Source organism: Neltuma alba, unplaced genomic scaffold (assembly GCF_004799145.2).
Source record: "Neltuma alba isolate B1F8T4 unplaced genomic scaffold, ASM479914v2 tig00012698_pilon, whole genome shotgun sequence".
NCBI lineage: Eukaryota > Viridiplantae > Streptophyta > Magnoliopsida > Fabales > Fabaceae > Neltuma > Neltuma alba.
Window position 1 is genome coordinate 15,614 of NW_021637125.1, and position 27,679 is coordinate 43,292.

A 27,679-nucleotide genomic window follows, 5' to 3' on the forward strand; every position below is an offset into this window, starting at 1 on the left:
GATTATTACTTTTTTGCACTTAGGGGTGGACCTTGGCTTATCTAGAACCAATACCTAATAGTGCAAAAGTGGGAAAAAAAATTTAGGCCTTAGGCCGAAAGGATAAAGAAGGTTGCAATATGGGTGACATTACCAGGCTTACTAGGAGACTATTGTGATAAAAAATTCTTCTTTCATATGGGAAACAAAATAGAGAAAGCCATTAAGGTTGATGAAATGACCTTCCTTTGTGCACATACTGTGTATGCTTGAATGTGTGTGAAAATTGACCTCAATGTTCCTCTGCTACCATTTTACATGGTGGATGGGAATATTTTGAAGATAGAATACGAGGGCTTGTAGTCAATTTGCTTTTCTTGTGGCAAATTTGGGCACATGGCAGAACATTGTCCGTTAAAATGAGTGCAGGAGAACAAAATATCAGTAGATGATAGCTCAAGACTCGAGATATGGTAGAAAGTTTAACATAAGAGAAGGAAAATTAGGGAAAGAATAACAAAAAGATGGTAGAGGGGAGAAAAAATTGGGTACCTCAAGATTTGATGTACTAAAGATTGAAGAACCTAGCAAAATGGCGGCAAAAACTAAGATAGTTATTAGAACACCTTTGAAAGAGATCTCGAATGTTTCTATGAATGAGGAAGAAAAGCAAGTTGGATTTGAGAAGACGCGAAAGAAAAGCAATTGGACTTGAGTAGAGGTGATAGAAGCAAAAAAGATCTAATGTGACCTTGAAAGCAAACAAGTCACCAATCAAGGTAGGTATGAAGGCGAAAAAAGGAAAAACAAGAAGCATTACAGAAGAGAAAGTGATGGCTCCGGATGCTAAGAAGCTTCAAATGAAAGATAGAAATGAGGTAGGTCAACAAGTGGGCCTATTAGAGAAAGAAATAGAGCCTAAGGTGATCTGATTATGGGCCCTAAAAAGAGTGCAAGAAGTAGGCAACATAAGACTAATAAATAGAAGTGGAGGAGAAGTGCGAAGATATTCAGGTGTGCCGATGTGTGAGCCTGGAGAATGAGTTTCATGAAGCAATTATGTGGGTTGGACCAAGACCTCAATCTGATCATCACCCAATCTTCATTTTCCTTTCGGAATCACAAAAAAGGAATAGAAGACACCCACTTAGGTTAGAAGCTGCGTGGCTGAAGGATAATGAGTTGAAGAGAATGTTAAAAGCAAGTTGGATAGGGACAAAAGAGGTGTGGCATGAACTTGCAGACCTAGAACCAAAACTGCTAACCTGGAGCTAGAATGTTTTTGGGCATATTGCGAAAAGGAAAAAGGAACTAAGTTGAAGAATTGAAGGAATCTAAAGGACAAACCAAAACAGGGTGAGTCATCATCTTGAAGATCTTGAAAAACAACTATCTACTGAGCTAATAGAGGTTCTTGATCAAGAGGAAGTACTTTGGTACCAAAAATCCAGAAGGAAATGGTTGAATGACGGCAACAGAAACACGTCTTTCTACCAGACCAAAACAACAATACAAAGGAGAAGAAACAGGGTACATATGTTAAAGATGAGTCTGATCAATGGATTAGGGGGGATGAAAATGTTGGCTGCCTCATAAATAATTTCCTTTAGAAGCTTTTTAAAGAAGAGGAACCTAATAGAGGTTGGGTAACTACTAGTTATTCCTGACTGTCAATCTCTCAAGAGAAATGGAAAGGGTTTGTAGATGAGATTACTCCTAAAGAAATAAAGCATGCACTTTTCTCCATTGGTAGTTTGAAAGCACCAAGAGCATATGGCTTTCTTGCTATGTTCTTCTAAAGGAATTGGGATGTGGTGGGAGAAAGCATCACCAAATATGTCACAGAAATGTGGCATGACCTGGAGAAAATTAAAGAGGTTAATAATACTCTAATAATGCTTATCCCAAAGGTTGACTCATCGGAGAAAGTGAACCAACTAAGACTAATTTCATTGTCCAATGTTACTTAAAGTGTTTGTCAAAGATCATTATGCAAGGTGGAGGTCTATCATTGCAAATCTTGTCTCGTCATTCTAGGTCAGTTTCATGCCGAGTCAGAACATACATGATAATATTATAGTTGTAAATGAGATGATACATTCTATGAGAAACAAGAAGGGCAAAAAATGTTACATGCCAATTAAAGTGGATTTGGAGAAGGTTTATGACAAAAAGTGCTCAAAGAAATCCAATGTTCTACAGAAATGATTTGTAGATTAATGAATTGTATTGACACTCCTACCACCATGATCCTTTGGAATAGAGAAAAGCTTGAACAATTCAAATGTTATCAGGGGCAATGACAAGGGGATCACATCTCTCCCTATCTTTTTGTACTTAGAATGGAAAAACTCACACACGTGATATTAGATAGAGTGAGAGAGAAATGGTGGAGAGGATTGAGAGCTAGCCGGAGAGGCTCCATTATATCCCATATGATGTTTGTTGATGATCTTGTTCCTTTTTGCATAAGCTGATTCTCAACAGATTGAATTAATTCTCAAGTATATACAGGAATTTGGTGATATGTCAGGACATAAGATCAGTGAGGACCCAAATCTTCTTTTCACCCAATGTCAACAATCAAACCAAGAGGAGTACATGTAATAGAAGTGGCTTCAAACAAATGGATGACCTCAGGAGATATCTTGGAGCAACCATTTCGGGGGTGTTTAGATTGCTCAATAATCACTTTTAAAAAAGCACTTTTATGCAAATCGAGACAAACTCTTTCACATATTTACTTTATATACCGTAAAAATACTATTAAAACCATGATTTTGTTTTTATCCAAATACCTCTAAATTTATCACCAAAAAAGAGAAGAAAAAAAATAAGTACAAGATTGTGGTGAAAAGAGTGAAAAAGAGAATAGCTAGGTGGCAAGCTTTGAGCCTTTCACTAGCAGGACGAATGACACTTGTTAAATTGGTCACTAGTTTGATGGCTCTCTACCCAATGCAGCTTTATAGGTGGCCACAAGGAATAGTTGAAGATATCCAAAAAGAGCAGAGGAGGTTCATTTGGGGAGAACAACATAGTGCTAAACGAAGACATGCGGTTAGCTATAAAGGAATGTACAGAACTAAAGAGGCATTGGGTATAGGACTTAAGGAGTTTGATGAGTGATGCACGATTACCCAAGCTCCTGTGGAGAATGCAAAATAATCCTGACGAGCTTTGGGTCCATGTTCTTAGGGGAAAATATGGTAGAAACAATGATCAAAGAGAGAAACCAGAGACAAAAACTGGGGGCGCAAAACTTTGGAGAGAACTTGGCAAGTTGTGGGACAAGCACCAGGAAAATGTAGTGGTAGAAGTGAAAAATGGTAATAAAGCAAAATTCTGGGAAGATGCGTGGACCAAAAACGAAAGAAAATTAATCCAATGTGTACAAGAACTCCGAGAAGCAAAGTGCTCACTTGAAGTCATTCAAATGGTCAAAGAAGATGCTAGTTGGGACTCGGAGGCCAGAGAGGATATTCTTCCTGCATCTATCATTGAAAAAATCAAGCATATGTGGCCACCGAATGGAAAAGAGGAAGACGAACTCAAGTGGAAACCGAATGGGGATGGCAATTTCAAGACTGGAAGGACGTATAAATGGCTTCTAAATGTGGCACCTCCAAAGCTATTGGAAAGACATTGGAAACTTAAAGTGCTCGAAAGGGTTAGAGTGTTTATTTGGCTTTCAGCTCATAACAGACTTGTCACCAAAATTCTCACAGCCAAATGGGATGGAGGGAATGGAATTTGTGAAATATGTAAATGTGAAGTAGAAGACCAGATTCATGCTCTACTGGACTGCTCGCAAATTGCTGCAATCCGGAAACAACTAGTGCCTTGGAATGTACAGGGGAAATTCTTCAATGAAAATTGGGAAGACTGGTTTACCAAAAACATAAAACTGAAGGGGAGGAATACTGAGGATATTACCTGGCCAGAAACATTCGCTATAACGTGCTAGTATATGCGGAAATGGAGAAATTTAAAGATACATGCAGAGGATTTCGAGATGTCCTGCCTGGAATGCCATAGAAGTAATCAAATCTCAGTTGGAAAGCGATAAGAGGAAATGGGAAGAAGGTTTTTGTCAGCAAAGCCCAAATGACGTTATCATGGTCTCTTGGAAGCCACCACCACAAGGATGGTGTAAGTTGAATGTTGACAGTACTGCAAAAAAGGGAGAGACTGGATGTGGAGGCGTAATTCGAGGGGATAGTGGGGAGTGGATTAAACGTTTTACTGTCAGATTGAGGGAGTGTGACGCCACTGAGGCGGAAGCTTGGAGCGTGTTCCAAGATCCTTTTAGTATAAAGCATTGAAAATTGAGGGATATGGATTGAGAGTAGAATTAAGAAAATCTATTTAAAAAAAGTTTAGCATAAGAGATTGCTTGTTACATGGGATTAGATAAACTTACGCATGTGAAACTGGGGAATATCATAGGGAGAAGTAGTATTTCCTAATCTCATCTCAATAAGTTTGCCTAATCCCATTTAACAAACAATTATTCATATTAAATATTTTTTTATTGATTTTTTTCAATTACAATCATAGTCCCTATTTTTTATTTTCAATACTTTGTACCAAACGGGATCTAAGGGTTAGAGTTGTGCTGGAAACTGGGCTTTAAGAAAGGCATAGTTGAATGCGATGCGAGTATAATGGGTGAAGCAATCAACCATGGCAAGGCAATAAACGGATACCATCTACTTTCAGTGAAAGATTGGAAAGTTGAAGCGCACCACATATATAGAGAAAGTAATAGGAGCGCTGATGCTTTAGCGGCGTCAATACAAGAGCAAGGCAATAGGAAGGCTATCTGGACTACCCCCCCGTCAGTTGTTAAGGACGTCTTGCAAGAAGATTGTGCGGGAAGGTGTTTTCCGCGTAGGATTTGCCAGTTTTTAGTGTTTTTTGTCGTCACCAAAAAAAATAAAAAAAAGTCTTTGAACTGTTGGATCACCTTATAATTAAACAATGCATTTATGACCGTAATCCTTTTAATGGGAATTGGTTATATTTTTGAATTGAAGTGATCGTGTTTGTTCCTTCATCCCAACTTAATATGTTTTTTTTTTCAGCTAGTAATTTAACTAAACAGCAATAACTTCTTATGATGTAACTAATAATAAAATAAACACACATATTAGAAGATAGATAATGATACATTTCATAAATTGTGATGGAAAACAAAACCACCATCTTTATGGCACTTTTGCTTAACCTTGGAACTCGAAACACTCTTGTTCTTAGTCGTCCTGTACATACTGAAGCCGTCAATATAAGGCAAAGGAGGAACCTGCCTGCTCCACAATCAACCATCGAGTCTTAATGACAGAATGTGGTTCCAAGCAGGCGCCTCGTAAATTCCATCAGTATCACAATACTATAAAAGGAAGCTTCGTCCCCCCAGGAAGAAGGAAACGAAGCAGAAACACTTATATTAACAATCAAACTTCGGAGAAAATTTCATTAGTTCGCCTCTTCTTGGTCCATCTCGTTTCTCAATGTACTAGTGCTCTGTAGTCTAGGACAGAAGATGACAGCGCTGAGATTTTCATTTCTCATTGTTGTTATGATGCATTCTATTCTGCACAGCTTTTACAGCTACAACTCTCGCTGCGTTTGCTGCTTTATTAGCAACTGCAACAACTTTATTCACCCCTTCATCCAACTTTGCCAAACTTTGAGCTCTATCAGCTGCACATCGAGCATCCTGTTTGGATTGAAACATTTATTATAAAATGCCTTAATAATTATCAGCGCACCATTTCAAAGTCAAAGAAATCACACCATTTGGCTTATGAAGAAAGCTCAGCCTGACAAGATCAGGGAAAGTAAAGGCTGTCTTGATTTCATTATTTGAATGCCTTTCAAGATGTCAATATATATGATACAAGAAGGACGAGTTTTTTGTGTTTTGCACAAAACTCCCTAAATTAATTTATTGTAAATGTGTAACTGGACTAATTACCTGGACTGCTTTAGAAACCTTGGCATGATTCGCCACACATGGGGATTCATCCACATGAATTATCTGCGTTTCAGACTCATATAGCATCCCATTTTGCCAATAACCAGACTGCGTTTCCCCAGTTCTGAAAGTATACATTCCAAATCCCTGTCTTCTTCCTTCATGCCATGCCCCTTCATAACGGTGCCCATTTTGAAATTGATAGACGCCAAAACCATGCATTTTGTCAGAAAAATACTCCCCAGCATATATGTCTCCGTTTCTGCAGTACAGCAGCAGCATACAGAGAGTTAGCATAATGGCACAATAGAACAGAACTATGTTCCACATGTGACCCTTCAGGCCTTGCATAACTAAATCTTACATATTTAATCACAGTGCTTCATTAGCAATGCGTTTAATATAACATGGAAACATCAAGATAGAACGAGGGTAACACGGCCAGTTAAATCATGCGAGAGCAAGCTAGTTCAATGATGACAATAATAATCTAATACTCACATTCAGAAAGTTGGCTTTTTTTACTCTCCATAAATTCAAAAAGGAAAACATGTCTTGGGAAATGTGTATAAGATACTGCAATTATAATTTACCGGAAATGTGTATCAGAATTCAAATGCCCAGTTTGAGGGATTCAGCCATTAAGATTTAAAGGTTAAGAAAGATAAATAGGAATAGTTGAAAGGGCTAATGCCTAATAAGGAAAACAATGAAGAATGGGATGCATTCATTTGATTCAAATCCATCTTTAACTTCAGGCTATGTTCAGACATAAAAGCATGGCGGGAAAAAATTTATATGGAGTTACTTGCATCCTCATTATCAGATTTTTCATGATAAATGTACGGTTTCAATAATAATATGAGATTGCATTACTTTTGTAAATAAATTTTACACGGGCCTTTTCATTGAAACCATCCATTGTTACATTTTAATTAGAATATCTAATGAGCGAAGATATAACAGCACTTTATACAACCCTAATCTAAACATGTGAGACATTTAAAGACAAATACACCAGTTGAATTCCCCAAATGTTCCAACCAGAAGATCAGACTTAGAATATGAGAATTCTCAATATTCCCAACGCTCCGAAATCTAGATCCTCTACTATTAAAGTGGCATCCGGGGATGCTGTTCATTAAAATATATAGATCCCCTCCACAGAGCAAGCACTTCAAGCAAGGAATTCAAAGTACTTTCCCAAGCTGTATTACAGCGCCAAACAGTTAAGTGCGCATAACCTAATTAAACGCTACGCCATCACTGCTTAAAACCTTTAGCTACACCAAAATGATAAACTTGAACAATGTAAATTGTGTAGAATATGGAGCACAATTCCATTCACACACGGGCTGCCGCCGATCAAAGAACTGAAACATACCTGAAATGGTAATGGCCGACTCCATGTTTCAAACCCCATTTAAATTCTCCAATGTAATGGCTGCCATCATTGCAGTTATGAACTCCACAACCATGACATTGGCCATTGGACCATTCTCCTGCATACATATCGCCAGTATAAAATTTATAGATGCCGATTCCATGCCTTAAGCCCTGCCTATACTGCCCACGGTACCGGCTTCCTCTAGCCCATGTCTCAACACCATAACCATCGTACTTCCCATCAATCCATTCACCTTCATATCTCCCACTCAAGTGATAGTGATAGACCCCCATCCCAGAACACTTTCCCTTGTGGAATTCACCCTCATACACGTCCCCATTACTGTAAATTTGCACCCAGGGTCCTGAAATAGTGGTTTCCTCTGATTCGGGTTTCGACCCTATAGACCACAGAATGGGCTGAGGAGAATTTGTTGCAGAAAGAGACGAAGAGAGTTTAATCGGCAATGATCGGGCGAGGAACAGGCGAATTGAGGGTAGACGAGGGAGAGCTAGATTGAGAGAAATGAAGAGCACGGCTGAGAAACCGATCACGGAGAAGAAATCGATCAAGAGAGAGCGACGAGGTCTTGAAACGAAAAAGAAAATGTACGGCAGTGAAAGTAGAATAAGGAACCGGAAACGAATCCTGTGTGGTCGCACGCAACGAAAAAGGGTAAGTAACTTGAAGTTCTGAAATTTCGAACCAAAGGCAAAGGGGTTTGCAAATAAACTACAACACGAAAACGATGGCCAAGACGACTTCGCACGCAAGCATGGCCTCTGATTATGGCAAGCTGAAGAAGAAATCATCGAAGAGGAAACCAAAGAAGAACCCTGATTCATGGTATTCCTCTTGTGGGGAGAAGAAACCGGAGATTGTGAGGCTGATGGGTTATCAAGGAAGCGATCATGGTGAGAAATATTGCCGGCATGGTTTTGTCGGGTTGTTGGCGGTGGTGGAGGTGGATTGGGTGGGAAGTGTGGGAAAGAAGACACGGATTGTCCTTGGAATGAGAAATTAGATTGGGAGTTGTGTTGGGTGGTTGCAGGTTGTGGGTCAAATTGGGTTTGAACACGGAGGTTTGGAGGACAAAAAAGAGGCGGAGCTGAAGTTGAATCGGAAGAAAGGCCTAAGCTTTCTTTTCCGATCTTCACCGCAGATTTCTGGTGATGCATCAACTTGCAATAAGGGTATGAAACTTCTGCTTTTTCCTCTGAACTCTTATCTGTAGGAGTGAGTTCTCTGAAACATGTGGATTATGGTGGTTGCTGGATGAGGAAAGGCAAGTAGATTGCTGCTGTTTCCGGCCTCCGGAATGCGATGAATGGATTAATAAATAGGAAAACTGAAAGAGGTCGCTGAATTACGGCAAATTGCTTGATCTGTGATGTACGGGCCGACCTTTTATTCCCTTTCATGTATGTTTAATCCTCATTGTATCCGCTCTTTTTGACAATAAAATGAGACCATAAGAGTATTAGTATTATGCTTTTGCCAAGTTTAGAGCCTCTCTTTTTTGAATTTCTTTCTACGAGTCTTTGGTAGATCATCTAAACCCCCTCTTTTTATCCATTATGTGAAGCAGCAGTTCATTAAAGACTTTTTCCTTAAGTTTAATTCTTATAATGTTTACTTATTGTAAGTTGTAACTCTCGTTATTCTTAATATATATCATTTTGTCGCGCTTAAAAAAAAATTATATTAATATCCATGATATGAGTTTATATTATTTCTTTTATTCTTTATTTATGTTTACAAATTGATGGGTTTGCAGATTTAAACAGCATGATATAACAGAGTATGTGAAGTATTACTGGAAATAAAAGAAAAATAAAGTGAATAAAAAGGAGTTAAGTCAAAATAATTATGATATTATTAGAAGTAAAGTTAAGATTAAAATTATTAGAAGTCAAAAAGGAGTTAAGATTAATATCCATGCTTTCAATTTTTTTTTAAAAGTATACTAACAAGGAATGGATTTAGCAGAAGAGACTAATTTCTCACAAACAAGGACTAAATTTAGCAGAAGAGACTAATTTTTCACAAATTATAGTTATGAATAAAATTACACTACTGAAATTAGAAGTAAAGTTACTCATTTACCCTCAATAGCCTCAATTTGAGATACATATATCTATTTCCTCCAATTCTTAATATAGGGAGACACATAATGGATTTATAGATATTGAAAAAATTAATTACTTTAATTATTCGTAACAAAATATATATTTATATATTTGAGTACAACTATATATATTGATTTCTCTGAAATGCCTTCTTTTATTATTATTCTGTTCATAAGAACTCTCTTTCTTGGTTCACAAGGATAATTTGAAAAAAATTTATAAAATTAAAATATAAAATAAATTGTCTTTTTATTTTTTATTTTTTTCCAATGAACAAATATTCTAATTAGCTCTTTTTTCTTGTCAAGAATATTCTAATTAGTTGTTATATTTAGAATTAGGAGAACATGCATTATACTTCTACAGATGTATTTTATTCATAACTCTCCATTTCGATATATTTAGAAGGTATTTTTGGGCATCTTTAGAGAGTTATTAATGACATTTTGAATTATTTGTATGAGCTAAATAATTTGAAACATTAATTAGGGGTTTCTTTTTAAATATCAAAAAACAGAGTTACTTTATTTTATTTTAATTTAATTTCTTTTTTTATTGGGAAAATGACATAAAAAGAATTAAGAAATTGCAATATTTTAATTCAAGCATTTAAGAGATCAAAATTTTCAAGGAGGAAGTGGTGCTTGATCTGGTATTTTGCAAATATAATCAAATGACTAAAATATCCTTATATCAGATTTAAAACAAAAATGTCATCAAATATGTCATTGCACGTTAGCTGTTTAACCCTTGTTATTACCAGTTCACAACTTAGTGATAAATAACTTGTCATTACCAGTATATTTTTTGTCATTTGCTGTTTAACACTTGTCATTGTCAGTTTGCAACTTGTTAATAAACTCTTTGATACAAATGCATTTTTGTCATTTAACTACATTTGCAAAATACCTGATAAGCATCACTTTCATGATCTGCTATTTTGTAAATGTAGTCAAATGACTAAAATGTCCTTATATCATATTAAAAAAATATATCAAATTTGTCATTGTCCGCACATTTCTTGTTATTAGCCATTTAACACTTATCATTATCAGTTCACAACTTATTACTCCTTCCGTTCCTTATTATAAGAGACATTTGATGCTTATGGCATGTTCCCATATATAAGAGACACTTAAAAGTTGTTTTATTTTTTTGTATTGATTTTCTATTTTACCTTTATTTATTTTGTCTTCAACTCATACTCTCTCTCCCTCCCACTTCTCTCTCTTTTAATAATTTAATTGTTTTATCTCATACTCTCTCTCCTTATTAATGGGGGGCATTGTTGGAAAAAATATTATACTTTTTGCATATTAATTGTTCTCAACTAATTTTAACTGTTTTTTTATCAACGTAACTTGGTTATTTGTCTCTTATAATAAGGAATGGAGGGAGTAATAAATAACTCGTTATTTTCATTACACTTTTTGTCATATTCTGTTCAACACTTGTCATTGTCAATTCACAACTTGTTAATGAATTTTATGATATAAGGAAATTGTTGTCATTTAACTACATTTGCAAAATATCCGATCAAATATCACTGTTTTTTTTTTTTTGAAATTTTGAAGTTTTAGGTACTTGAATTAGAATATTGTAAATTTTAATTTTTTTTATGTGTCAGTATTCCTTGTTTATTCAACTTTTACTTATTTATGTTTCTTTTCCCACAGGGTGCTCCGTTTTGGATGCTTTGGAACTTGACGATGGATGCACATGCTTAGAAAACAAATTTGGAATCTGAGGACAGGAGGAGACGACATCGTTTGGGAGGAGATTTTGAAACCTAAAAGCTACTGTAGACTTTTTTCTTTTTTCTTTTTAAGGCAACCCAGGGTAATTATGAACTTATCAGTGGATTGAGCTTTGTTTTTACTGATTGAGGATGTTAATTTAATAAGAAATTGGTTACTCTAGGTGGTCCTAATTGTTCTAGTTAATTTGATAAAACTTTGTTTTATTTTATTTTAATTTCTTTTAATTCAATTTACATTTAATCTTGATTTTCTCAACATAAAAAAAGAGTTTTATTACTTAATCACTGTTAATTGAGTTTTTTTTTTTAAGATCAACCTTGATTTGTTATACTTTGTTTACAGGCCCGTATACTTGTAGTGCTTATCTATATTTGATAGCATCATTTTTCCAGTTTAAATGCTACTTCCAGTCCTTAATATAAGATCTTACTCTTCTAGTCCTTAATATAGGATCCAATTCTTGAGTTGGTTTTGGTTCTAAATATAATACCCATTTCTCATATTTATCAATTTTCTCTAAATTACTCCTATGGATACTCCCTCAACTATAATTAAGTAGAAAAAGAAGAGGGGTATTAAGAAAGATGATTATGGTGTTTTAGGAAAAATATGTCACTTTTCTTATAATTAATCAACTTATCTAACTTCCTTAATCTAATCAAATAAGTTAAATGGGTCTTATATTAAAGATCAGAGGAGTATTTGATTTTTTTGATCTTAAATATAAGACTTCAATCCACATTGTCGTTCATATTTATTCATTTTTTTAATATGATCCTTGTAATAATGATAGTTCTAGCCAATACACTTGATTAATAAAGATATTTTAAGAAAAAAAATACATATTTATTATAAATAACTAATTTAACTAGTTTTTTTTAATCTATTCCAATTATTATAACTAAAATACTACTAACGTTAAAAGAAAGAGCGTCTTAATGCTAATAGTATTTCTAAAATGACAATATAGTTTAGGGGATCCTAACAGACCAATAACGGAACTAACGGTCACTGTAAACTTTGCTACGTGGCGAAGTGATTAACTGCCACGTATCCAAAAAAAAGAGTTTTGTTGACTGTTAAGTCTAAAACGCCACTTTTCTCCGCAGCTTAGACGAAGAAACCAGATGTTAAAAGGTTACGGGTCACGTGCTGATTCTAAATTTACGAAAACGCCACTCTGCCCTTTTAAAGAAAAAGTCACAAGAAAGTCAAAATATTTTAATTTTAAATTTGATAGAAAATTTTCAATTCTTTTAACCCTCATAGTAATTGTTTTATTAAAAATATTATTGACATAGGGCCTGTTTGGGTGCTCCAAAACCGTGGTTTCAGAAGCAATTTCCGTAAAACGAGATAACCTCCTTCATATATTTACTTCGTAATCCGTAAAAACACTTCTGAAACCATGGTTTGGTTTCTATTCAAACACTCCCAGAATAAGTTTGGTTATTCTAAAAGATAACAATTATTGACTCAAAAATATTATTTAAAACTAACGGAGTCAGGAGATTGAAAAAGTATTTTATAAAACGAGGCCACGAAACTAAAACATTTTATATGGTTATGTGATTGGTATATGTCAAGAACTAGGGCCAACATTTTAAGCAACACAACACACATAGGAAATTGCAGTCAATTGCAGTCAGCTTTGAATTATAATTATTGGCGAGGTAGCAAATCTCACAACCGTCCTTCTTATCCAAAGGATACAGCTCACTTAATTTAATTTATAAATTTTATAAATTTTAACTTAGTTTTGTTTTAATATTTAATATATGTTTGTAATGTTGCTTTTAATTATTTATCTCTTATAACATTTTTCCATACGTTCTCTTTCATTATTTTTCTTATTTATTATAAAGGCATCTTTAAAAAAAAATATTTCTAACCTATTTATTATTTTAAATTGATTTTAACTAATTATTAATTATTTGTAAATTAGCTGTTTGAAGATTATAATAAATATAGAAGGGAGTATTAACAAATAATTGAGCAGAAGCATGGAAAATTGGGGAGTGATAATAGAGGAATATATATTATTATAAATAAAATATTGTGATAAAGTTGCAATTTTTTTTTTTTTAGTTACAAGATAAAGTTGCAAGTTGAAGCAAAGGGTAAAGCCTCCACGTCTGAGTGAGCGTGTACAGGGTGGCCTTTCCTTTCTTCTTATCTTTCTGTGGGCGTGTGGATGCATTTCTCTCTCAAACATGTGGGCCATAGTAGCCCTTTTTTTGGGCCAAAAAAAGCATCCACCTGAAGTTTTTTAATTTTAAAAAAACAGTTTTGTGTGGACGGATTTAGGCAAAGAGGTTAATCCAAGTCACTTAAGATAAAATTCGATACTTTAAATATTAGGACTTTGACACTCAATGACTCAAATTTATGAAAGTAGTGGACGAGTCAATTTGATTAAACATGTTGGAGAAAAGGATATAAGGCTTCACCCTTCAAGGTTTAAACCTTTTTTTTTTTGGTCCACTAAACTGAGTTGGGTTTTAGGATCTCATTAGGGACAGGACACACCTCCAGACTCAGAGTACTTATAGAAGTATTTACATATCGCTCATCAACAAAGTACTCGCATCGACAGTGAAATTCAAATTCACAACCTTATAGGTTATGAGTCAATTCCTTACCAATTGAACCAACTCTTGTTAGATCAAACTTTGTACTTCGGAAAAACTGCACGAAGAAAGTATTGTTGTTTACCATAATTAAATAAGAATATGGTGTAAGTAGTTGACCAAAAATCAAATATGGTGTAAGTGAAAAAAAAAATGGAGATAAAGGCCTTATTTGTTTCCTATTTTGAAAACAATTTTTTTTAAAAAATAAAGGAATATTACCATTTTTTTAAAAACTTAGAACAAAAACATTTTTTTTTTTTGCATTCTTTGCTGAAAAGTTGAAATTTAATATAATCGCATGGGGGAAAAAAAAGCTTCCTTTAAAACTTGACCATACTCCCCTTCTCTAAGTTCACCATTGAAGCATAATATGTGATCCTACTCTTTTTTTTTTTTTTTTAATATCTAACTTGTGCTTCTGGTTTGCATATTTTGGAACAAATAGGTTCAAGAATTTCAATTCTTACGTTAGTTTTTGTTTATATTTAATTTGACATGAAGGTTTTCATAACAAAATTTGACCAAAAAAACAAAACCACAGTACGAACAAAATTGTAGGAACAAAGTTCCTAGCACTTGAAAACTAGCAATTCCTTTGTCTTAATGTGACCAGATACTGTGGATTCACGATGAGGGGTGACGTTAGAATTGGGTACTTTGCTGCTGGGTTAAGGTTATAAATCCAACCCCTTTTTCCCCCCCAAAACGAAGTGTTCCATCTTTTCCACGGATTCTATTATCACTAGAATTGCAAAAACATAACAGTAAAAGTAACAAAATGAATATTAGTAAAAAAGCATCAAATGGTATCAGAGTCTTGTTGTATGGGTATTCTTGTTTTTCTGCTATTCAATTATTAGTTACCAAAAAAAAAAAAAATCCTCGCTTGAAGATCCTATCTTGCCTCGACAAAGTCTCTCTCTTCTCTCTAAATTAGACTCAATCAAGCTCTATGCTCATACGTTCTATTTTTAGGACACGATTTGCAGAAAATTTGTCAACAATTTCACTTTATAGTTGTGTTAAATTACCTTTTTATGTTCACCAAAAAAAATTACGTTTTTATTTTATGCTAATTATTGGATTGGCAACATATTTCATAATTGTTCCGCTGGTCAACACGTCTGTCTTGAATTAAAATAAAATAAAATAAAAAAACAAGCCAAAAGTATCTATCACTAAAATGATTGGTGCAGTTGAGCTACTATTACCACAAAATTTAAATAAAATAAAAAATTACGCACCTGTCGAGTAAGATGATCATTTTTATGTTTGTTTGAGCCTTGGCTGGCAATATAATTATGTTGTTCGTAAATGCCGACCGGTCCCTATATTGAACAACCGGTTCACTTAGTCCTTGATATTTTATTGCTTGCAGGTGATTTTCTTTTGTATACTTAAAAATGTTACAGGCATAACACGAAGTTCAGATTCTTTCAATATTATATGCGGTGCCATCAAAATATTATAAGTACTTCCACACTAATGTTCAAAAATACTTATAAACATATTTCATGCAAGTCAAGACAAAACTCTTCTCATACAATTATTTCATATTCTGTAAATCACGAATGAAAAGATATTTATAAGCTATTCCACACAGGTTCAAAGTAGAAGGGGAAGCCCATCTCAATAAATAGTCCTTAGGGACATGTGTCCTGATTCTCCTCAAGCTTTTCACCAAGATAAACCTCTCCAGAGTAGGATGTAGTTTTCTGTTACCTTGTGCCTCAGTTCTCAAGCTCTAGCTTGCCATTTGTATCCAAAAGATAAAAAGAAAATTCACTCCAACGCATTTGAAAAGAAAAACTTCACAAAATGGAACAATACCTCAACCATATAAAACCAAAACAAAGGTACACGAATCTACATGCTAACAATGATAAATCTTATTCACACTTTTCAACCAGGTCTGGACAGATGATAGGTTATGACGACACAGAATTTGAATCCAGTAGGGATTTGGTATAAAGTCAAGCACCCCAAAAAAAAAAAATTTGGATCAAGCCATTAAAACACAGTTCAAGTACCTGTTCTAAAAACCTATTTATAAGATGAGGAAAAAAATTTACAAAAACTGACCGACTTTGAAGCTGAAAGCAAAATTAACCACTTGCTGGAAATGGTGGACATATCTTTATATGTTCCTAAATTAGTAACAGGGTAATCTGACTTGCGCTGATTTGGGAACCTAGTAATCCACTGATATTTTTGAGGAATACAACAAAGAAATAGGTGATTAAGACATAAGCAGACTCTCTGATGCATGCAGCCTCATGGCTTGTGGATTTTATAACCAAAAACTCTTGGAACATAGCTCTGAGACGGCTTTTGTGACTTCAGATGCCCGTATGTCATCAAGAAGAGGTGAGGAAATGTGGTTCCAAAGTAAGCTCCATCATTGTCTAGATATAAATTAAGGAAACATGGGTCTAAAACGAAGCGTAAAGAGGGAAACCCACAATTATAAATATTGATAAAAAATATTGAGTGCAAGCTACTCAATCCTAAAAATCACATACATCTCATATAATCACAATGAGAAAAGCTCTAAGGAATGGTCACTAGACTTGCAATCCGAAAAATATTTGTTCGTTGAGTAATAGGGAAACTCAACACACAAGTCGAGCAGAGCTTCTGAACCTCAGAATCAATATCAAGATAGAAGAGTCTACTAGAAAACCATCTAAAAGAACCGGAATTCTAAGATGCCATTTTTCCGTTACTTTATTTGTTTCAAGGCAAAAAAGGAAGCTACTTTGTTTTTTATCACTTTAATTTCAAATATAATTTTCATAAATTCTTTGGAAAGTGCTCTCTGATAGAAGTATATTCCGCAGCAAAGCCACATAAGCACTTAGCCTAGTCTTTTGTCTAGTGCAGTGCATCAAATTTCAGATGGAATCATAGAGAACGAAAAATGATATACGTTGAGGGGGAAAAAAAACATAAAAAGCAGCATGAGTGAATTTAGTGAAAAGTGGAGCCCCAATATAAATATATAAGGATACTACCTTGATACTTTGACCGAGGGTAATAAGTGTCTTCACACTTGGGGCAATAGATTTTTACAGTACTACAACGAGGAATGTCTGACAGACCAAGTGGAAGGCAGGGTTGTCCTGAGCAGTAAACTCTTGGACATCTTCCAAAGTCATAGTTCTTGTACTTGTCCAGCTGAAGATGATCCAATTCCAATATCAGTGCTAGCTAAGCATAAAAACGTGGATATTGGAAAGCAGAAAAATCTTACCATAGCACCCATCCCTTTACTGGTCAAAATGTACCGAGCATGAATCAGGCCATAAAGCATCTCTGCTGCCGATTCTATTAATTCATTTTGTTCCTCTGTGACCATGTCAGCTTTATGTTTCAACCGACCCAAAGTAGCATTAAGAAAACAAATTAAAAAATGGCTAGGCATGTAAATTGGACATTCAAAGCAAGTCACATCAGTGAAAAATTCAAATTCACCTTCAAGGGGGAAAACCACCTTCGTTCAATCAAAATATTTCCATATCATTAAAACAGAAGTATATTCATCACATACCATCACTTGTATTCTAGATTTGCATCAGAAAATAGAAATATGCAAAACTAAGCTTACCATGACAGGACTCAACATCCAAAATTAGATCGAGTGCATAATCATAATAAGGCACTTGACTGCTTAATCCACAGAGGTTGAATTCATCTTGTATGTAATCATCGTCTATCTCGCAAAAGAACTCATTTCCCCTGAGATTGCAAAACCATGAGATCCAAGATGTATCATCCTCATCAGAACCACTAACATCTGATGCTTCAGTGTCTGTTTCAGATTCCTCTGCAGCCAATAGATAGAAATTTAAGTAACAGATCAATGTCTTCCTCAGCAACTCTAAATCATGCAAATGTGTTCTGTATTTCCCTATCTAAAACACATGCACTTAGGCCTTCATCTTCATGCTGACCTGACAATCTCTTTGGTGAACTAGGTCCAGCTATGGTGTGATAAATGCTCGTGTGTGAATTTCCGCCAATTCAAACTCAAGACTAGATGAGTGGAAACAGCAAGCTCTCACCAGCAAAATCCAAGTTCGATAGGCTTTGATTTGATAAATGCTAGCCTTGTCTTTTCTTTTTCCTTTTTTTTCCCCTCTTTAAACCCTTGTATATTTAACAACATACAAATTTGCAGATAGCCAAAAAAGTATAGGACAGAGTGTCCACCTCGTGCATTTATGTGAAATAATAATCACTCAACACTTCTGCTAATATCAGCCTAATTTATTTTCCCCTTCTTTCTACAAAATACTCCCTCCGTTCCTTATTATAAAAGACATTTGATGCTTATGACATGTTCCTATATATAAGAGACACTTAAAAGTTGTCTCTACTTTTTTGTGTTAATTTCCTATTTTACCCATATTTATTGTCTCCAAGTCACACTCTCTCTTCCTCTCACTTCTCTTTCTTTTAATAATTTAATTGTTCTCTCTCATGCTCTCTTTCCTTATTAATGAGGGCATTTTTTGAAAAAAAAGTTATACTTTTTACACAATGATTGTTCTTAACTAATTTTAACCTTTTTTTTAATTAACGTAATTCGGTTATTCGTCTCTTATAATAAAGAACGGAGGGAGTACACAATTATGATCTTACATATCAGACATAAGAAGTTAATAAAAAGAACTCTAGACATTTGTCTTCTCTTATTCAGCAATAACTTTGACTGTCACTAGAAAAGCTCAATCGCTGAGTTCTTCAGGGCATTCAAGTGAGTTGATGTTTTAATGGTGTAATAATAGAGTTTAGGCATTCTCACATGATTATAATATAAAGATTTGGAGAGTTGACACTTGATACTATTTATCCAACACTAAGCAGGGGAAGAAAGGGAGAACTACCAGAAAATAATATAGAAAATACCCGCGGTAATCGGCCCTCGCACCATTCAAAGGAACTCAGAGTAAAACATAAAACGTTGTGAACATTCCAAACCAGGATTTATCAAGCTATGAGAAAACGAGCATGACTCACGTCCAAGAAATGACGTTTCGGTGCAGTCCATAATCGAATTAGGTTTTATGCATATAACACTGTGAGATCAAAGTTCAACTATTGTTTATGCAAATTGTTTGGGTGGAGGCCGAAAAGCACCCAGCACAATGTAGGCTTTTACCCCTCATATATTACCAAGCAGATATATTTATCAAAGCATCACAGATCAGATCCTAATGTTATTATTCAGAAAAACCAAATCACAAAGCGGTTCTAACATGTGAGAGCACAGTTATTCTAAACATGCAAGGGACAAACAAGCCAACCAAAGGAGAAGGGTAATCATGGGTCCTAACCACGTGAAGTGTTGGAATTCTTAGAGATGGAGGCAGGGCGCTGCGAGTCCCTGGGATCGGAGGGCGGCTTAGAGGGGAAAAGCGATTGATCCGACGACCTATCCTTGGCTTTGATAGCCCTAGAAGTGGACGGAGACGATCGCTCGAGCTGCTTATCGAGGACGTCGTTGATTCGCTTCCGATCGACGGCACCCACCTCGGACTTGGACCCAACGACAGCTCCTTGCACTCTGTACATGTGTCCTTCCACCTTCTCCCTCCTCACCCTAGCTCGGTTTCAACAAAATGTCACTCAATCATCATACTTTCGGGCTTGCAATTGACACACACGCCAGATTCAGACACACCCAGAAAACCTCTCAATCTGCAATTTTGGTGGAGAACTCGGGGGTATCGATTGATGGGGGAAAATAACAGCGGAGAGAATAACAGAGAGGATATAGAAAGACGAAGAAGGGGCGATAACAAATATGAATACAAGTATAGTTTAGAAATAACAACTCATAGATTTGTGAAAAAACCTTGGAATTTCAGAATATCTGTTGCCCATAAATCGGTGGGACAACACTGTGCTTGGATTTAATATGAGGACAGTACTATATCTCTATCCCTCCGGGACGCATCTCGGATATGCACCAACATCACCATAGCTTTTGATTGTTTGATTGTGACTGTGATCCTTCAAAAGTAGTTTTCTGTGTTACGTGTCAGTACTCTGCTTCATCACCTTGGTCCCATTCAAGCTTACATGAGATATTTTTGGGTGGGATTTGTTTTTATATACAAACCAGAGTTGTATGACACTCATTCTTTTACTGATTTATGTGTATCTTTCTCTTTACAAAATATCTATTTTTATTTAAATTTAAATTATAGTATGCCCCATGAATTTAAATTAGCCTCAGATTATAAGTGGCGACTGGTGAGTCTCTTCTTAACCCATTTTCGTATCATTAAATTATATTAGTGCGGCTTTTTTCTTGTTAGGAATATTGAGTGAAAAAAGTTTAATGTTTTAGACAAAACATCTTAGAAAAGCTGATGGAAATCTTTATAATGAGAATTCGGAGGGATTACCATTTAAGAGGGGCCAAGAAACTTTTGCATTCCTAAGGCAATACTTGTACGTAAAACTGAGTTTCATGCGTTAACATGCAAATTAGTTTTTATATTCTTTAACCCTATGCTTCTCTTTTATTTTATGGACTATGAACCATCTGATATAAGCATACATAATTTAAATTTAATATTTACAAAGAACTCATGATTAAAATTGCATGTTTTGAAACTTGCTTGTATAATCATAATGATTTGAATTATGTACCTTTTAACAGTTTATAGTTGGAAAATCTCAAAAAGTAACTGTTGAATTTCAAAATGACAAGTCAGAGATTACTATAAAAATATGTTGTTATTTGTTTTGTAAGTGTAATCATTTTCTTTATAAGTGTAGTAACCAATACTAATTTGTTATTTTGAAATTCAATAGTCTTTTTTTTGGGATTTTTTCTTTATAGTTTCAGTCTATAAAATTTAAGCACAGTGTGATAATTCAACTGCATCATTTGACATGATGGATTATTTTTGTTAAGAGCGAACAGGTCTTATGTAAGCATGTAAATGCGTGAAAATAGTTGTTTCACTTTACGTAAAAAAATTTAAAAGCGCTCATCATAAGTAGGTACAAGCCCTGTATTATTTTGGTGGTTTTTTTTTCTCCCAATTTTTTCTCTTTAAGGGGCTCATCATTCAGCTCAAAAAAAAAGGGGCTCATCATGATGAGGACCCACTTGACAATTTTCAAAGAAGGTTTACAGCACATTTACAAATTCTCTACCAAGAAGATCTTAACAGCGACATCATTCATTCATTCAGAGAAGTGCGTTTTTGGAAGATTTTTTAGTTTTTTTTTTCTTTTGTTAATGTCCTAACATATACTGAATTTTAAAATCGTCAATACTGTTTCACCGGGGGGAAAAAATAGTCAAAACACCCAATTTTATCCAGGGCCCCATAAAAATATTAAATGTAAATGAAATTAAAAAAAAAGAAGAATAATAAAAGATTGATATCCTCCTTGATTCTTTCTTGGAGGCTAAGTTTGAGAAATCTACCATATGGGAAATAAAAAAAAAAAAGAAAATATCCCTCTTACAATAAATGACAATAAAATAAAAGGTAAGAATTAAAAGCCAATTTGGGAAATATGAGGTGGACACATTAAAGAGGGAAATAAGAAAAATCAGAAAATAAAAATAAAGATTTTTCATTTAAGATGATTGGCTCCTCAATTTAAAAACATATTTTGGAATTATGATAGTAGAAAAAATAAAAAACGAAAATTAAAATAAAAAAATCACAATTTGATGATGATTTGGTGCTTAAATAGGAAGTTATTTTATGAGTCATAATTAAAGAAAATAAAAAAACAAAAATTAGAAGAAATTTGGAAAACCCTAGTTAGAGCCTATAAATTGGAGAGTAAGAGTTAAAGGAAGACAGTTAGAGTTTCCCAGTGAAGAAGGGAGGCAAGGTAGAGAGCTCTTCTATTATCTTATTTCATTGCAATAAGTTGTTTTGGGAAAAAAGAGAGAAGGCCTAACTAGAGAAAAATCTTTTTTTTCATCTTCTTCTTCCTTTATATCCGAGGAAAGCCTATGCTCTTGTGATTGATATTACATTTATAAGCTGGAGCAGTGATGGCTAGAAGGTTGGATCTAACATAATTTTAGTTAATCCTCACTCCCTCTTTTTCTTTGGGATTTATTCAAAATATGTCTTTATCTATTTATCCCTACATGTACTCATTCCAATATCCACTTCCTTCTTTTTTTAATTTCCATTTTATTTCATTTATTCTATTTTTGGTTCATGCCTTTTTACCAATATGTGTATATAATTTTTATTTATTGACTTATTATACAATGTATTTTTTAACCAATTGATAAGTAAGCATCAAGTATGAATTTTCATTCCCATCTATTATGCTTAACTTGAGTCTTATGTTGACTTTTTTTTTGGTGTTCTTTCTTTTTATTTTTAAAAGTGCTTCTCTTTTTAAAATCTTTACCGTGTGAGGTTTTTAGAACCTCCGCAGGTATCTAGATTCATTAGTAAACCGTGTGAGACTATAGGAGTCTCTGCAGGAATACCAATATGGTTGTGCAAATTTTCCTTTTGAAATAAAAAGAAAGAAAATAAGTTTGACACCATCTTTATAAATAAATAATAGAATAGAATTTTTTTAATGTACAAGTAATCACAAAATGTTTTTTTAGAGACGTGTGAGGTTTTTAGAACCTCCACAGGCTCAAACAATTATTCCCCCGTGTGAGGTTATGAGAACCTCCACAGGAAGGGTAATCCAAAATCTCTTTTAAAAATACTTTTAAAATAAAAAAAAACTTTGTTTTCATATATTAAGAAAATACAAACCCACCAAAAACACTTTTTTTAATTGAATAAATATTTTCTAAAAAATACTTACCAAGTGACACGCATTTTTACCTTCAAATTACATGGGTTTTGATCCTTTTAAAAGGTATGTAAGTCCTAGGTTCTTATCCTAAGTCAAGTCCAACTTCATAAATAATTTTTTTTTAGTTTTTGTAAATAATTTTTTTCTTTTTTAGGGTAATTAAAGTATAATTAAAAAGGCTATATTAATTTTAGGTAGTTGACTTATAGTAACCGTTCTCCTGAATGGGCGTCGTGGGGTGCCTAACACCTTCCCCACACACAATTGACTCCCCAACCATATCCAGTTTTCGTAGACTATATATTTTTAGGTTCCCAAAATTATCCTTTTAAAATTTTAGTGGCGACTCCTCTTTTCTTCCCTTCTACGGATGACCAAGATCCGAACACGACAACTGTCATGGAGGCAAAGCTGACGCACCTGACTGGAAAATAACGAAGGTTGTAAAAGCATTACCAACAAGAATGCTCACTGGAAATTTTCAAGAATGTGATTTACAGATTGCTGAGAAAAGCTAATTACATTAACACTATATTACTCTCTTCAAACACTAATATTCAAAAACAAAAGAAAAGGCACTCGATCGCTAACTGCATAAACTAAACCCGCATGCCCTCGAATCTCGAATCGCAAATCTCAAGTGGCAATTTCATCAACTTCGGAATTAAATACAAAACTTGGGAACGTAGTTGTTATGTCCCTGCATTCGTTTCACAATGAAGGTCTTTAGAGGCCTCGAATGAAAGCAGTTCAAAATATCAGAGCTATATGAGAAGTACAGCACATACCTCAGGTAGGGTAGGGTCATGATTTTGAGTAGTGAGGGATTCTTTGAAACGAAGTCTTGCCATTCAGCCTTGTCTATTTTCCCATCTTTGTTCAGATCAGCGTCCAAAAATGTCTGACCACAACAAATATATTATTGACTTGGTTATGTTTATGCCATTCACTTTAAAGACAATTCTCCAGGAGAGAAAAATAGGTTATAGTACTGCTTAAATAAACTTAATACTTCCCAGAATGTTGATCCGCTTGCTAACTTAAGTCAGTTTATAACTATGTTTTGTATGACATATGATTTTCTTTTTCACAAACTCACCTTGTCAAGAATTGCGTCTATGGTCTCATCCGCCAGCTTCATTTCAGACTCACAAAGAAGTGCAATTAGCATTTGCTTGACCTGGCAAAAGTCAACTGATAAATAAATAAAGAGATGCTCGATGAATTAGTGTGCTCATTGCAGGTTGGGTTGCTTTTATAAAAGGAAGGGATTGGGTTGGATCAGTTCTATACCATACCAGGCTAGATACTAGGCAAAGTGCTTGCCCAGCACGGGATGAACCTAACACGCACATATATATAGAGGTGAAGTAGTTAAAAGCAGTGGCGAAGGTAGGGTGGGGTAGGGGCAGTGGTTAAAGACTCAAATCTTCTTGATGTTGAAAGAAAAAAGAAGTAAGAATACCTGATGATAATAGGCTATAGCCATTAATTGACTCAGGCTAGAGAAGAATACAAAATAAGATCTTTCCTAAAAGGGGGTTGTCACTACTTTGGTTACTTTCAAAAGTAATACACAGATAAGAACTGGGTTACCTACCTCTTGCCGCTCTATGAAGCCCGTGCTATCCAAATCGTAGAGCCTAAATGAAACTGAAAGACAGTCCGGGACATAATCCATTAGTACAGCTAGATCACAAAACAGAAGCAAGGATAGCCTAGCCATCTAGATTTGAGAATTTAATCTTCGACATACAATCTATCTTGTCTTCTTGTGGTGCATTTGGATGGAACACATTGAGTGATCTAACGAAATCACCAAAATCAATGACTCCCTTCTTTTTAACATCAAACAGGTCAAAGATCTGCAAGCAGAATGAATCCAATATATTACAGAAATGGCCCCTAGATGCATATATTACAAGCAGTAGAGCATAAAATTTCAATGATATTATGCAATTACAAAGCAAAACAAGATGTTGTTTGAGTTTGCAGAAGATGAGAGACTTTTCTCCTCTTTCAGTTAACTAAAGTTATCTTGAAGATCTGAAATTAACTAATAATTGGAGCCAACCAAACACTAGCTATTTAACAATAATAAGGTGGAGGAATTAATTTATTAAGAGTTTCTTCCAGAAGTACGCAGTAAAACAGCAAATTTCTTGAAGTTGTGAATTACAGATACAAAGACAGCATCTGTGAGCATCTGTAAGAACTTAAATTGTCACATATTATGGCATTTTTTAACAAAGCAGAAGGATCCTTTTTTGTACCCGATTTGCAAAGAGATTCTCCCTTTTCCTATTCTTGAAAATTGCCAACTGAAATTCTTCCTGCAAAGATAGAACACTATGATCACGACATGAAGAAAGATTCCAATGTGTAAAACACGTTATTACAGATATAAACTGTAACTGGATAGGCAATGATTCATAACAAAGTCTATAAAATGAAAAAGCAAAAGATAAGTTAGAAGAACCACAACAGTAGCAAAGCAATGACTAATTTTTTAAGTGGGGTAAAAACAGCATTTTCCATACTGCACCTTGCTTATTAATCCATCATCGACAACAGAACCACTGATGCTCTTAAAAAGTTCAAACAGCGCTTCAACCTCGCTAACAGTGACTGAAAAAACCAAAAGATGAACACAACACTTTTAGAGTAAAAAATTAACAAGGGTGCCTGAAAGCAGAAAAGAGATAGAGGAATTTCATAACAAATGCATCAAATAGGTGAGGATAAAGCCATGATGGACAGTTATTTTTATTTGTCTATACTCTATAAATATTAACAGGAAGTAGAACTGAAATGCGGTCACCATGTCCATTCCCAAATTGATGCGCTGAGCCGCATATTACATCCAATTATTTTTCTACGTTCTATGCTTCAGTCTACACCTTCAAATCGAGACAAATTACATTATGACCTTGTAATAGTATACACCCTAATAACCCTATGTCAATACTGATGAAGAAGCCCACATTAGGATGATCAAAACATGATGGGCTAGAGGGGACTTGCTTCTTTCTCATTCAAGCAGCAGCCCATTTTCAATTTAAACCCAATAAAGTGAACCACAATTTGTTTGTCCCCTGCAACCCAAACACAGCATGCAAAACTACAAGTCCCCACAGAATATCTCCTTTCCCAGTTTATTTTTCCTTGTCTCTTTCTTACTTAAACTTAATCATTATTGAGCTCACTTGATAGAGTTGTACAGTGCATTTAGACAACCTCAGTGGAACAAGACTTGTTGATTTTAAATCATCAATCATCATTGAGCTCTTAAGATTCATTCAGCAGGGGGGAAGTGAATTCAGAAAGAATCAGCAGGGAAGCATGTATAGTAAAGCAATTATAATTCAACAGTGGAGTTGCATCATATCAAGATTTTCTCGTCGTGCAAGAATTAGTTTTCCATGGTCAAATAACCGATATCAAGAATTGTACTTTCACAGGAGGGGAAAAGTATCTACTTACAAGCTGTCTGTGATGCGAGAGTCACAGGATCCTCATGCCCCGGAAATTGCCTTCTTACTTTAGAGCCGAAACAACCCATTTATGCTATGGACGGAGTGCAGGTAGCAAGGTACTAGACCAGCGCCCCGGCTTCACTACAATATATCATCAAAATCATCTTAACCTTGCAAATTCAAACCCAAAATTGAAACATCACGAAGTCAAATAATTAGTAATTAAATCAATCACAAATGTTAGCATAACCAAAAAAAAAGACCCGAAACAGAACGGAAAAAGATACGTGCGCAGCTCAGTGAGTGATAGAGTAGCAGTTCAGAAAAGATAAGGTGACCACGAATTACCATTCATTAATTGGAGATTTTAGAACAAGATGGGGCATGAAGACACGGGAATTAGGACATTAAAAATCAATTTTGAACTAAATCCAATGGTAAACCATGGAACAATATTACAAAAAAAAATGATAAAGAAAAAAAAAACCTCGACATCGAAGCAAGAAGAGAATAAAGAAGTAATCAAAACAAAATTTTCCCATAAAGCGTAAAGCCAAACAATCCCCTGGATCCTGAGTAAGTAATCAGATACAAAAATTTAGTCATATACACATAACTTTCAGAGGAAATCAAAGATGCAAACTTCAAGAAGATCCAGTAACAATACCAACTTTCACCGATCAAGATAAAAGCATCAAAATCCCCCCATAGCGAAAATCTTAACAATGTCTCAATCAAACCAAACTCTACTAAAGTTCCAGGGAGAGAAATCACCATACAATTGGGAAGAGGGTAATTATGAGGAGGAAAGATAAGCTGGGACTCACCTGAAGAAAGGCGAATCCGACAAAAGGGCGCCGGCGGCTGGCGAACAGACCCCAAAGATATAGAAAAAGCGAGCAGGTAAGGAACGCGGACTTCTTGAAAGGGAGAAATGGCTGGCGAGGTGAGATGGAAGTGAGGTAGGGATCGTGGGATTCCAGAGCGATTTACGCTTCCGTTGTCTCAAACAGTCCAAAATCCAACTTGTAAAAATGCGAACGGAATGTTTGGGACGACGATCACTTTTAGAGATTAACGGACCAGTCTCCCACCCGTGACCCGCACGTGATTCCAAATCAATTCACTTTATCTTTTTTTTTATTTACTTTTTAAATATTATCAGTTGTTATTAAAACGCAATAAATAAAACTGATTTAAAATTTAAAAATATTTTTTTAGAATTCTTAGATGTGGCATTTGAGACTTCTAAGTGCTGTATTTGGCAAAAAAAAAAACCTATTGGAGTTGTCAAAATATTTGACATTTGATTTTCAAATCTCAATCTCATACACAAAATCTATTTAATTATGACATTAAAAAATGTCGTGTGAAAGATAATAAGAGGATGTCTTATAAATAAATCTAGAGCCTATTCCTGTAGATATAGTTTTACATTTTGGCAACAATTCCCATTCTGAGTTGACAAAACAGAAAAACATATATATTTGAGTCGTCATCCTGACATCACATTCCTAA

At 34.8% G+C, this 27,679-nt stretch overlaps 3 protein-coding genes across 5 annotated transcripts; all 3 read right to left on the minus strand.

Annotated features, from left to right (window-relative positions):
* Nucleotides 1-5,131: 5,131 nt before the first annotated feature.
* Nucleotides 5,132-8,691, minus strand: LOC114730019 (uncharacterized). Its single transcript, XM_028917036.1, has 3 exons — nucleotides 7,344-8,691; nucleotides 5,960-6,221; nucleotides 5,132-5,701 (listed from the first exon to the last, which is right to left on the minus strand). The coding sequence occupies exons 1-3, from the start codon at nucleotides 8,522-8,524 to the stop codon at nucleotides 5,543-5,545; spliced, it is 1,602 nt and encodes a 533-aa protein (XP_028772869.1). The 5' UTR covers nucleotides 8,525-8,691; the 3' UTR covers nucleotides 5,132-5,542.
* A 7,017-nt stretch (nucleotides 8,692-15,708) lies between these two features.
* Nucleotides 15,709-19,783, minus strand: LOC114730020 (casein kinase II subunit beta-2). Of its 2 annotated transcripts, none has more exons than XM_028917038.1 (5): nucleotides 19,208-19,783; nucleotides 17,476-17,694; nucleotides 17,122-17,216; nucleotides 16,880-17,045; nucleotides 15,709-16,273 (listed from the first exon to the last, which is right to left on the minus strand). In XM_028917038.1, the coding sequence occupies exons 1-5, from the start codon at nucleotides 19,443-19,445 to the stop codon at nucleotides 16,143-16,145; spliced, it is 849 nt and encodes a 282-aa protein (XP_028772871.1). In that variant the 5' UTR covers nucleotides 19,446-19,783; the 3' UTR covers nucleotides 15,709-16,142. The 2 variants fall into 2 exon arrangements, with proteins under 2 accessions (XP_028772871.1, XP_028772870.1); XM_028917037.1 differs by having other exon boundaries at nucleotides 17,122-17,231; nucleotides 19,208-19,780.
* Nucleotides 19,784-23,110: 3,327 nt separating this feature from the next.
* Nucleotides 23,111-27,182, minus strand: LOC114730018 (calcineurin B-like protein 1). Of its 2 annotated transcripts, none has more exons than XM_028917035.1 (9): nucleotides 26,989-27,182; nucleotides 26,169-26,302; nucleotides 25,231-25,313; nucleotides 24,959-25,018; nucleotides 24,442-24,550; nucleotides 24,286-24,338; nucleotides 23,785-23,865; nucleotides 23,474-23,586; nucleotides 23,111-23,385 (listed from the first exon to the last, which is right to left on the minus strand). In XM_028917035.1, the coding sequence occupies exons 2-9, from the start codon at nucleotides 26,245-26,247 to the stop codon at nucleotides 23,322-23,324; spliced, it is 642 nt and encodes a 213-aa protein (XP_028772868.1). In that variant the 5' UTR covers nucleotides 26,248-26,302; nucleotides 26,989-27,182; the 3' UTR covers nucleotides 23,111-23,321. The 2 variants fall into 2 exon arrangements, with proteins under 2 accessions (XP_028772868.1, XP_028772867.1); XM_028917034.1 differs by having other exon boundaries at nucleotides 26,169-26,331.
* Between the last annotated feature and the right edge of the window lie 497 nt (nucleotides 27,183-27,679).